Source organism: Cynocephalus volans, chromosome 9 (assembly GCF_027409185.1).
Source record: "Cynocephalus volans isolate mCynVol1 chromosome 9, mCynVol1.pri, whole genome shotgun sequence".
NCBI lineage: Eukaryota > Metazoa > Chordata > Mammalia > Dermoptera > Cynocephalidae > Cynocephalus > Cynocephalus volans.
In genome coordinates, this window is record NC_084468.1 from 41091725 (window position 1) to 41105102 (window position 13378).

Below are 13378 nucleotides of genomic sequence, written 5' to 3' on the forward strand. Positions count from 1 at the left end.
AAGCCATATTTACAATAAATTCAATTCTTATAACCAAACATGTAATGATAAGAGTATAAAAAAGCACAATTTTCAGATCAAATATATTTGAATTAATTTTAATAAGTACAAAAAGATCGTGTTTAGCATTAATTTGTATGTGATAAATCAGGGATTTTTTAAACAGCAAGCCTAATGACACATTCAATAAAGGTCAAGTTGTCTTACATATATAAAAACTAGTGGCTTTTCCAAATTACAACAAGGTCACAAATTATACATATTATTAGCTCCTGAATTATTTTCTTAAGCCAGAAAACCTGCCATATAAATGTATTGTCACCCAGAAAATTTCAAATTTCACATGTGGAGTATTAAAAGTGTAGTGTTGGAGCCTCATCGGGCATTGTTTATGTACATAATTTTATTATAATTTGCAGCAAGGGGAAAACATTTTTTAATTTTTTTCTTTTCTAATTTATCAACAAATATGAAGCTTTTTTAAGTTACCATGCACATGACCTCTAATAGGTATTTCATGAAAGGTCATATTTGACCTCAGGTTCAAAGAACACCAAAACGTGAATTTGTATCTGCTCAGAAAAATCTTGAAAACAAATAGGATATCAACGTAGTTAAAATCAGGTATGGCTCAAACACCCAAGGTCACCAGACAATTAAGGACTTAACCATGGATAGTCAAATTTAATTCATAAACATTCTGGCTCAACAGTTTAGTTTTATTTCATCTTTCTAATCATACATTAAACTTCATTACATATTATGCTGAATTTAAAGCACAGCCAAGTTCTTCATCTACTGTGTTGAATATTTTAAAAATAAGTAAATTGGATACAAATCAATAAGCCATTATTTCTGGAGTAATTCTGCATCTAACTTTTTTGTTTTACTGTGCTAGTACCAGTTGATTTAAGAAATAAAACTTTATTGGAGGTACTCATAATTTATCCAATAATACAAGCTTGCATTTTGGCAGCATGATATAGTAAGTAAGTCTTCTAAGAAAAGTGAAATTTTCACACCAACTAAGCTAATTCAACACTTACAGTCCCAACAATGGCATTTTTTTGGAATCAATTTAGGTTTCTTCATAAAAATAGTAATTTACAACAAAGTGTTTGATGAAATCAATACATAATGCTTGAAGCTCAACGGGTTTAAATGTCATAAACCAACAACATAGAAAGTAAAAACAAAGCCTCTCCAACCACTAACAAAAGTGGCAAAATAAGAGAAAAATAGAAGAAAATAGAGAAGTGCTTACATTTGTGTGCTGGATCAACTTTAAGTATTTTTTTAAAATACATGATCATTACCTATGGATCAACAAAGAAAAATACAACGTATTCCCAGAAACTGAATTGTAACCAATGCTAACGAATAGTTAGAGTCACAAAAATAGATTCTTGGTTGCTGCACCGTACAGTTTTCTTGTTAAGTGTTTGGTTTTATATTGTAGAAAAGAGAGAGTGGCCTTTTAATTGGACGGATGTTCCCCAAAATGTATGAATATAAATTTGAATGAAAGCAAAGAAAAATACAGATTTGTTTGTTTGTTTTTAACTTTTCCTAAAATATGTGTTAGACTGGTATGTTGGTGTACTATACAGACATTGTAGACTTCCAGAACTTCAAGAATCACACAGTGATCACGGTTGCTGTGAGAAATTAATGAGGTAATATTTAAGAAGGGCTTAGAACACTGCCTAACGTGAAGAGCTACCTATGAGAATATACTCAGAACCATTTCAATCCATAAAATAAGGTATGAAACTAGCCAATAATGAATATAGATATCTTGGTATTTGCAAATGATCAACCAGATATTTAATTTTTTAAAGAGCTTTCACAAATCTCTATTGGGAAACTTGAAATTCAAAGATTTTTCTATCTGATCTTACAAAGCAGAATTGCAAGATTATTTTGAATTGAATGGCTCAAAAGAATCAACTAGAAATACACTGGAAAAAGGTTTACACCTATATAGGAAGGATATTTCTAACTATATGTATGACTCAAACCTAATTCTAACTAATAAGCTTTTTATGGATCTATTGATTGAGTTACTTACTAGTTTAATAAGAATTACATTTGCGATTGGATCCATTAGTAAAATAAATAGTTTAGATTTGACAAATTTATCTGAATTTTTCAAAATGTTCTTTTATTCATACCTGGGAATCACGTGCACACATACACACACACACACACACACACACACACACACACACACACACACACACACACACACACACACACACACACACACACACACACACACACCGAAAGCTATGACCTTATTAAAGGTTCTTTGGGATTATTACTATAAACCAAAACATAAACATGTTAATTTTTGTTCCCTACTGGCAATATTAGTTGATGTTATATATTAGATATAGTGAAGAGAGGTTTGAGGTGGGGTATATACTTGCATATAATTACCTATATAAGAAGCTGTTCTTTATATAAACAAACAAAATAAAATATTTCAGTGAAACAAAATGGAAGACACAGTGGTCTAACTATGTTGAGATAATTAAGAATTTTAACAAAAAACATAATGATACATACTTCTTATAAAAATAGCTTGAATAATTTATTATCTTCCCAAATGTCTTTTACATGACCTTTATTTTAGTATTTCAGTCATGATGCTTATTTACCATGACAGTGAAAATATTTCAGTATATACATATGTATTTATAATTTATTCACTTTCAAGGGAGTTAAAAAGGAAAAATGCTTCACTTGGTTTAATTAGCAACGGCCTCATTTTTCCTGTGGGTTCTTCTTTTTAATATTCTTTTCCTGTTTCTTTCTTTGAATTTGATGAAAATATAAGCTCTTAAATATTGATGAAAAATATTAATATCTTTAATACAAATTTAGATAGCAAAATATTATGGATATTAAATAATCTTATTAGATACTGGCTTACATTTTTAAAGTATGAATTCAATAGAGAATAATATCATAATTTGTCTTATCTACACTGTTACAAGTAGTTTTGTTACACGGTCCAAGGTTCCCAAGCATGCAAATGTTAAAAATAATTACCCATCACCAGTTTAAATTTTATTCTTTTGTATGCTTTGGATTAATAAAAGGGAAGCACAAAATGCTCATGGGACCTCAATTAAAAGGAAACTAAAAGGATTTTACTATGGGAAAGCAATGGGTCATGATACTTTTGAAATTCTGAATCTTTTCATATGAAAAAAATTGGCAATTTTTTCAAAAGTATGCAGAAGAAGGTAAGAGTGCCAGAAGACTAATAACAGGAAGGACCTATTTAGAAAATATATATATATATCAAATATATTTACCAGACAAAAAATATAGTGAAATAATAGCTTCGGTTATGTTTTAAATAAGCTATAAGCTACTCAAGAAAAAAAAAAAAAGGAACATGGCTCAAGGGGATCCCTTATCCAAACCTGAGATAAATTCAAAATAGAAAGATCCCTGAAAAAAAATTTCTAAACATTACCATTGGCACTTAAAAAATCACTGATATTTTTTAAAAAAATTTTAAATGTTTATGTTAGTTCCATTTTTATATTCAAACACACAGGGTCATGGATAGCAGAAAAGAGCAAAACAGCCACCATCTTAGCAACTAGTGGTAAACAACTCTCAGTACTAAGTTAATTTACATGTTTCATTTAGTTCTTAATTTTAAGTCTTTGTAAAAATGAGTCACACTTTAATTTTCAACTAAATTCTGTGGGTATAATATGAGTGATACTGACAGCAACTTCAGGGAATGGCACATAGTAGAAGGTAAAAAAAAAATATTTGTTGAATAAATATTAGTTGAATCAGAGTAGTAGCTATACAATAATGAGATTATATCCCTGTATATGTACATGTATTTATCTACATTTTGTACATACCTTAACTCTTTATGTCATTGTATGTCAGCTGCATAAAATAGGTGTAATTTTATGGGTCAAAGAAGCTAAGTTAGGATATAAAAAAATGTATTTCCTGAAAAATTGGCCTTATTTTGATAAATTACTTACTTGATAAATTCAAGTCATTTTTATTTTGTGTTTTAACTGGTTTACAGAAGGGAGAATAATTGTAAAGACTCTGGTTCTATAATTTAAAATTCATTTCCATAGCATCCTCCCTCTAGAAAGAGCAAAGCTCTTTTGATTTTTCTAAACTTTAAAATAATAAGAAGTCTGTAAAAAGTACATTGAAATTAGAGAACTAACAGAAAATTCTGATCCATATTACTGGAAAATCCAATCTGTCAGAATGTCAGTAGGTTCAAATAATATTTTAACAGTTAAAATTAATAATACAAATAACAATAAGGATAATAGGTTTTCTGGTCAATCTGCTATAAATGCTAATAAAACTGGTGTCATCAATGTGGTTGCAGCCCTTTGCCCAAGGTAGTGTTTTCCACTGTCCTACAGAAACTGTTATTTACAATTATTTTTACATATGTACATATTTATAAATTTATAATTCAAAGTCAGCCATTAAGGGGGCAATGCAGACCTTACAAGGAAAACATTCATAAAGTATCTAATAATGCATACCACACAAAGCGTTTTTATTGTTTGCCTTCAAGCATTGTGTACTTTCTCCTATTATTGCATACTTCCCTAAACTACAAAGAACTTTGCTATATTTAAACGTGTAAGAAAATAGAATATCTCTATTTCAATCTATGAATAAAGTGCACATTATAAAACTACAGTATTTAGATGACAAAGAAGATGTTATCAGAAGGGAATTAAAGAAATACATTTGTTGGCTCATATAACAATTTTATTTTATTAAGGATTATGGATTACCTTTTGCGAGGGAATTTTTAATGTCAAGGCTGTCTTCACGGCAAATTCTGTTAATAAGATGTATTTGTGACCTTGGTATTAATACAATCATGCAAAGCACATAATAGAATCACACTAAAACAAAAAAAAAATAACTGAAAAAAATTTAAACAAGGCAAAAGGAATAGCAATTTTTGTTGAAATTTTGCTTATTTCCATAAGGTATTCCTTTTATTGATTTTATGAACATACCTATTTATGCACTATACTAAAATACTGTACAAAACTGCAAGAAATGCCACTATTTGACTACTATATTTCTACAAAAACACCATCATAAAGGTGCATCTATTAGTAAAAGTCAACTAATAACTGCTAATGTACATGTCAATCAAAAGTACTTTAGGCTTGCCAAAAACTTTGAATCTAGGCATGATACATAATTGTTAACTTTTATTAACATATTTCAGGGGCATAAAGAGTATTTTTAAAATATTAAAAGAAAAATGAATTTTACTCATTAATAATTAGTACTTATATAAAATTGGAAGTTGTGTTTTCTAATTTAGCTACGTGTTTGTGTGTATCTGTGTATTTGTGTGTCTGTGTTTGTGCATGTGAAATAATCCATAATCTGTTGGTGATGTTTTAAAGCTGCAGTTTAAAAATGTTCAACTCTTACCAAAACCTTTTCTGGTATACAAAGCTGTTGTAAATTTGAGACAATGAAATTTAAAGTTGCAATTTACAAAAGCAGATTTACATTAATTCTTATCTGAAAAAGCTGCTCTCAAGACAGAAAAATGTGCCAATTAACTGCCCTTTCCTTTATAATTAGTGGCTTCTGAGTCCTGATGAAAAGAAGCCTTAAGGCAGAATTTGCAGTAAACAGGAAAGAAGAGAATCATACAAGTGCTCATCTACAGTTTGGGACACCTATGAATCTCATCAGTGGGAGTTTCTGGCACAGTTTTCTCATCCAATATGAATGTTGCTCCACAGCAGCCAAACTGGATGCTTTTTCCAGTCTCCAGCACCAAGAAAATTCAGCTGATCAATTTCAATACAACACATAAATGTGTGGAAAGACACATTTACTGTCTTTTTTTTTTTTATTTTTACTTTAAGGTAGTTTCCAATGATTGAAATAAATTGTAGGATTTTAATTATTACTTTCAAACAAACTCTGAAGCTAAAAATGTAATGACCATGACATTCCAGTAGTTGTTAAATTGTAGATATAATTAACGTCCTGTCGGGGTGAATCATACTTATTTGAGCTTGTCATGCTATAATATGTACCTGATTCTAGATACTATATAGAGTAATTAAAAGCCGATTTCAAATCTCTGGTTTTTCTTATTATGTGTGTCAAACTTCCAATTATACTAGCAGGGATTCTGAGTACTCATGAAGGGAACTGATGTTGCAGATATGAAGTTGTTATTTAGAAGAATTCATCTTTGAATGACAAAGTTATCTTCCATTATAATTAAGAAACAGAAGAAAATACTCCTTCTTAAGACCTAACTAAATCAAAAGGGTGGTCTAGTCTCTCCATTTTCATTGCTATTAGAAGAACAGGAAATCAATCAGGTAAGCTGAAATCCATTTTAAACCAGGTTGTAGGGTAAATCTTTAAACAAGGCAATGGCTCTTCTGGCGTGAGGTGCTATCTGCCTGCAGTTCCATGAGTTAGCAAATGCATGTCTCCATAGAGGGTTTACTGGTAAGCTATATCGCTATATACATACTGTACATGTAGGTTCACAAATTAGCAGTTATTAGTCGGACTGTACATAGCAAAACAAACCAAGTTTAATGTTGCCATACGTCCCAATGATAACATGTATCTAGATTCAAGGACTGACCCCTAATACAGGCTCCCTGTTTAAATAAGTAGCCCAGTAAACTAAATTAAATGTACCAAACAAAACCGGGAAAACTATTCTAGACATTCTGTCAATTTTGCTAACACTGTTGAAGGTTTTCTTGGCTTCAGCTGGCTTGTTTTCCGGCTTCTTATTGGGCTCTGGAGTGGTTGCACTCTTGGAGATGGTGGAGAGAACTGGATCTTTTGAAAGATTCGGGGCATAATTGGCGACAGCCACCGCATAAGCATTGTTCTGTATCATGACAGAGGTTTTCTCTTTTTTCTAGTGAAAAATACAAGAATTAACAGAGAGCAGGCTGAGTCTGCTACTTAACATTTCCCAAACTCCATTTCAAATTCTGAAGAAACGTGCCCCGATTAACATCATTATCCAGTAGAAAAAAGAAATTTAGAGAAATAAATAAAAGGAGTTTATTAAATCCTAAAACTGTTAGGGTGAGGAAACCCCCAAAGTAAAATCATTGGTACCATTTTCCTGGAGAATAATTTTTTGTTGTTTACATGGAAAATAAACAATAGAAAAATACAACTTCTATAAACAACACATTTTTTTTTTTTACTCTTATGAGTCACTCACATATTTTTGAATGAATGAGTGAATGAAAAAGTGAAATGTAGAAATATTTCCACAAGAGAAATGATCTACAATGAATGATCAAAAATTTGTAACTTGTTAACAGGATCCACATCCCCCCCCCATGTCAAAATCATGCAGTAATATTTTACTCAGATGGTGGGAAATTATAATATTATGCAGATGATAGTGTAAAAGATACTAAAAACGTAGAAGGAAAATGGAATATGAACCACTGAATTTTTCCCTAGCTCACTCCCAACCTGTTCTACTTTATAATATCCTGTTCAGTTATCACTACCTCTTATCTAGGTCACTTTCCTACCTGGACCAAGCACTACTCCTTTGTGCTCTTCCAGCTTGGCTTGAACTTGTGCAATCATTTGACACACAGGAATCTTTTAAAGACATAAATTGGATTATGGCACAACTATGCTTAAATCTCTTAAATACTATCTTATGGAACTTAGAATAAAAGCATTTCTTACCATGGCTTCTTTCCTTTCCTTATTCCTGACTTTACTCGTTACATACTGATCTCACTGCCATAACTTCAGTTTTCATAATACTTCCTTGCTTTGGTGCCTTTGGCCATGCTAATTACCCAGCCTCATACCAGGCCAATTCCCTCTCCTATTTTGGCCTTGTTTTAAATGCCATTTCCTCAGAAAGGCCTTCTCTAATCACTCTATCTAACGTAGCCTTTGTCCACCTAACATGCTCTTTCATAGCACTCACATTTGTTTCTGTCATTGGTATTTTTCAAAATGTGTAAATTCTTTCTTAGCCTTGTGATCATTTGATGGACATCTTCCTTTCTCAATCTAGGGTCGATGAAGGCTGGTGCTTGTGTCTTGTTTACCTTTGTAACCTTGGCACTTAGCATGAATCCTTTCACGAGGTAGACACCTAATACTGACTGTATTCATGAAACCTGAAGACATAAGTAGTAATTTTCTATGTTTCTAATACTGAAACAAATATATTGTTAGTCATCTAAATGCAAAGAAAATTGGGCCAGCAATCAGTTATTTTAAGAATTTTAAAAATATTTGAATTAAATAAGAAAGGAGCTATGAAAGCTCAGGAGGATCTGAAAACAGGACTGGATTACCCATCCCTCTTTGAGTGAATTTCTCCATCTCGTTTTTCTTTTGCTGACAAGACATTCTTCCAGATCTGCCTGGAGTATAAAAGAAGGAAGGATGAGGGATTACCATTTGTAACTTTACAAAATCCATAAAACAGCTCTTCTCCAGTGAAGATTCACGTAGATCCCATGTTACAAGTGGAGGATAATCTCCAAGTGTATAAGCACATGATGCTAACACCTTTTGAGCACTAGAATGTGACCAGTGTTAAGCTGAGATATCATCTCTGACAAATCTTATTTATTAACCCCATGTTATAAATTCATAAATGGAGGCTAATGAGGTTTCATAACTTGACCCAGGTCTCCTGTCTAATAAATGGCTATAAAAGCACAAAAACATAGGGCCGAGCCCGTGGCACACTTGGTAGAGTGCTGCGCTGGGAGCGCGGCGACGCTCCCGCCGCGGGTTCGGATCCTATATAGGACTGACCGGTGCACTCACTGGCTGAGTGCCGGTCACGGTCACGAAAAAACGACAAAAAAAAAATAAATAAATAAAGCACAAAAACATAGATGTGTCTGACTTCCAAATCACTGCCTTTAAACACCATGCTATGTAACTTTCTCACTGAGGAAGCCATCTGAAACTTGGGAGAACTTTTTCCTAAAATATCCTAGTTGAGGTTTATATCACCAAGTCTTCAAGGACTCTTTAACTAATAAATTATATAATATATAGTGTTTATATAATTATTTTGACTGTATCTAAATATCATTTAAAACAATATCAAATTACATTTATAGAGAATTTTGGCCTTGGGAAAGTTCTTAACTTCTCCCTGCCTCAGATTCTAGTTTGAAAAAAAGAGAGATAATGATACCAAAGCCAAACTGAACAGCTGCGATAACAATAAACTAATGTATATTCTTACTACATTGAAAAACCTATATTCTCCTAGTGGAGCGCAGTGACGATCATAACTATTACAAACAAGTTAGACACTGATTACTGGCATAAAAGATGTATATGTAATGAAATTTATTATGTCTTTTGAAGAAGAAGACATAAACACTGTGTGGAAGAAATCAAGGAAGGTTTTATGGAAGTGGGACATTTAAATTGTACTAGGAATTATGGTGTAAGATTAAGAAATTTAGATAAAGAAACAAAGTGTAAATGTCCTTTGTTGCAACAGGAGTCTACAGACAGAAACTTGATGGGCCTTTTGTTGTTGTTGTTTCATCCTAACACTGTGGACTCTTTAAAATGCAGTGTTAAAAGTTTTTCCAATATATATTTGTAACTTTTATTGGCTTAGTTATAAGGGACAAAATTTGTCTTATTTTTTCTTCATTTTTCAAAGTACAGCCTCAATTTCCGAATGAAAGTATAAACTTCAGAGGCGGGCTCAGCACTTAACAAGGTGATGGTTTTGGCTTCAAAGTGCTTCCTTGGAACTTGGGAACTTAACCAGTTTCAGGACGAGTAGTAAGCAAAGTGCAACAGCCACAAGTACTATCTTTAGTGAAGAACCCAGCAGTTGGCACATGTAATTTCTTACCAGCTCTTTGAATGAAGGCTGGGCATCCAGATGGTGCCACATCTTCTCCATTCCTAGCCAGAACACAGCAAAGCTTTTCTGGCTCAGAATCTTACAAAGTCTTGTTTTGAGGGAGAAAATAACTCTCCTCGGCCATTTGAAAGTAATAACCACAGATCTACAGTAAAGCAAACTGTTCTTCTTTCTTTAAAATCATGTGTATAGACAAAAAGTACTGTTGAACTCAAGCTGACTTATAAGTCTAAGATCTTCTAAAGGAAAATATACAGATTTAGTCCACATAATATATTTTATTATTGTTCTTTATAAGACAATGATTTGCTAGTGATAGTACCAAAAAATATTTGTACTTCAAACAATTATCAGGAGATGATACCTTGTGCTATTTACTACCAATTTCTCTGGAAAAGAACTATATTAAGAAAAATTGTACTACAGAGATCTCTTTGAATATAATTCAGGCCTTGGGTCAAACCATACGATTAGCAGGCTGACTACTTAGGCCACATGACTTAGACCCCTCCAGAATGATTTTACTTTACTTAGCGTAACCCTTGGCTTATCCTCAGACCCTTGAAGAAAAATAGCTCAATGAAACCCATCGTTGCATAACTGTTCAAAACAGTACTCACTGCCATGAAGGAGTTTTTTTTTTTTAATTCCCATGTTTATACACAATTTTTGTTTCTTTAGAAAAAGAGAAGTTCTGATAGTTCCTACCACCTCATTTAATGCAATGCTATTTTTCTACTTTAAGGCACTTAGGCCACTTCATATAATTTGAAAAATAGGGCCATGTACGGCTGAAAATATACACAAACATAAACTGGGTTTCTGAAGTAAAAAAAAAAAAAAAAAGTAATGGTAAAAGATATGAATGGAATCGATCGGAAGAAGAATGGGGAAAATGAAAGCAAACTGCTAGTTTCTATTAATTTTAAGTGACTGTTATGGCTTTTGATACCTCTACATGGATGGTTGATACAATATCTCTCAAGAATTCTTAACTACTAGACTAGACTAAACTTCTTCACCTACATGTCCCACAGGTAATTAAAACATAAAATATCCAGAAATGCACTTAGCTTCAATTCACTCTCACTTCCTGCCCAAATTATACACCCTCCTGTACTCCCTAACCTGTGAAGAGTACCACAATCCAGCCAAGAACTGGTAATTAACTCCACATTGGTCCCCATGTCAGATACATTCAACCTCCTTACTATAACCAGGCTAACACTGACTCAGCTCTGAGTCACATCTATCGAGACATCACCTCCTACTGTGGACATTAAACAGCTCTTCCATTCCCTTCCTCACCACCCTGGTGCTTGCCTCTATAATGACACATATATGTATTTTTCCTTTTACTTAGTTGTAAGTTCCTTGAAGTCACAGACTGTGTACTGCAGAGCTCCAAGCACTGTTCCTAGCACAGAGCAGGCTCAAAAAATATTTGCTTAATGATAAATGAATGGCATATTCTAGAATGATTACTATGATACAAATGTATATATAAGAGATACGTTTTATAGAATAAAATAAATACTTTATTAGACTAATAGAAACAGAATTCAATAGCTTATTCTACAGTTCTATTACATAATTATCCTGAAAATCCTAAATTTCACCATCTGCAAATGTGGAAGACTGGTAACTAATAAAATAATCTCAGCTAAAAAAAATTGCCTACGGAAGTAGTTTTACTTGTGATTGGGACCCATAGAAATGGAAAGGGGGAAGGGGTGTGTCTTGTAAACAAAATCAATAACGATGTATTTTTATACAATATCTGAGGTGGGGGAGAGAATAAACTATGTTGTTATAGTTTTCTGACAGTTTGGTTGTCACTGAGGTGGAACGAAAAGGGAATACTACCCACACTAATTGATTTAGTATTTTTAAAATTATGCTTTACAGGATTCAGAATGTTTTGAGTTTATTATTTAATAGAATCTCTGGATATTACAGAAATCAAAATGTCTTAAACCATGATGGCAGACCAATCTTGGCTTCCTTTGAATGATAGAGAAAATAATGTGATAATAACTTGAGCAAATGCTCTAGCTAAAATATAGACACCTATTGGTGAAGAGCTCTGGCACATGAATGAAAATAACAATCACGTGCTTTCAGAGTTAGAAAGAAATTTAGAGATTGGCTTTTACAAAAAGGATATGGGGCTCTCATATCAAACACTGAATACAACAAGCTTTGTAGAAAAACCCAGGTCTCCAAAGTGCAAATTGATGCTCTTTCTACCATACCATCTTGGCTTTTGACAGTTATTGTGGCTACTAGAAAGCCTCTTTCTTGTAAAAACAACATGCTCCCTGGTCAGATAATGCTACTGTTAACTGTCTGCTAACCATCCTGACTGAGAAAAGTGATACTTACAGAAGATTGTTTGAAGGTTAAACAGTCCATCCACTTCTCTAAGTACTCTAAAGTCTTTCCTTGGATTAAATTGGGCCATGAGAAAGCTATATACTTGGACCATATTAGCTTAGATCCTTGAAGAATTGCCTTCACTGAGTTGTATGTTAATGTAATGCCTTCAGCTTTTATTGAAGGGGACTACAAGAAACATCAATATGAAATTCATTACTGCGTTTATTGGGAAAAAATTGACATCACTTGCTATAGTACCCAGCTTTCCCTAATATAAAACCCACATGACATTTTGTGTGTAAAAAAATAGTGATTTCAGTGTAAGGAAAAGCTATTCTCTGAGAAAAGTTATTTCCATTTTTTGACTCAAGAAAAATAACTTCCCCTTTTATGTGTTATTTTGGTCACCAAGAAACTCAGAATTTGAAGCTCAAATACTATAGCTACAGACTACAGCTCATGTGCAGGCCTACTGGTCTATTTTTCTTCTTCCTGATTTCCTACTTCTTTTTCTATTTATTTGATTACAATTTAAGTGCATGCATTCTTTTGATAAGCTGCCTGAAATTCTTTTGGAATAGGCAGGATGTTAAAAATGCAAATAAATAAATAAATACACTTGAAAATGTGTTGTTTTCTATGAATTAAATAGTGATTCACAAAACAATGGAACATTCCAGAATAGTTTGAATATTATGTTGCTATGTGTGTGTTTTAAGTAATTTATCATCTAGTGTTTTCTATGCTTTCCTTAGCCAGTTTAGACTCACTGACTGAGATTTAGAAATGAAAGCAGTCTTAAGGAGTTAAAGATAATAATTTTTTTTATGTAAGTCAAATAAGCTATGTGCCAGATGCTGTGTTATATAACAGCAGATACAATGATGAATAAGACAAAACTATTATCCTCTCAGATCTTGTAACCTAGTGTTAGAAACAGATTTATTTACAAGAAACTATAATTTAATGAGATGGCGCAAAAAATTTGTGCTAAGTGCTGTGGAAACACACTAGCAGGGGTCAATTACGTTAGTCTGCAAAGTTTTGAAATTAAGTAAAATCAGATAGAAC

General features: G+C 32.6%; 1 protein-coding gene across 3 annotated transcripts in view; it reads right to left on the reverse strand.

Annotated features, from left to right (window-relative positions):
* Positions 1-6652: 6652 nt before the first annotated feature.
* The window catches only part of GABRA2 (gamma-aminobutyric acid type A receptor subunit alpha2), a 147340-nt gene continuing 140614 nt past the window's right edge, over positions 6653-13378 (reverse strand). The window contains exons 9-10 of one of the 3 annotated variants that reach the window (XM_063107958.1): positions 8857-8859; positions 6653-6949 (exon numbers count right to left, since the gene is read on the reverse strand). In XM_063107958.1, the coding sequence (XP_062964028.1) occupies positions 6653-6949; positions 8857-8859 (300 nt within the window). Of the gene's footprint in view, positions 6950-8856; positions 8860-12313; positions 12494-13378 lie in introns of all 3 variants that reach the window. The other 2 variants (XM_063107957.1, XM_063107959.1) reach the window with 2 other exon arrangements.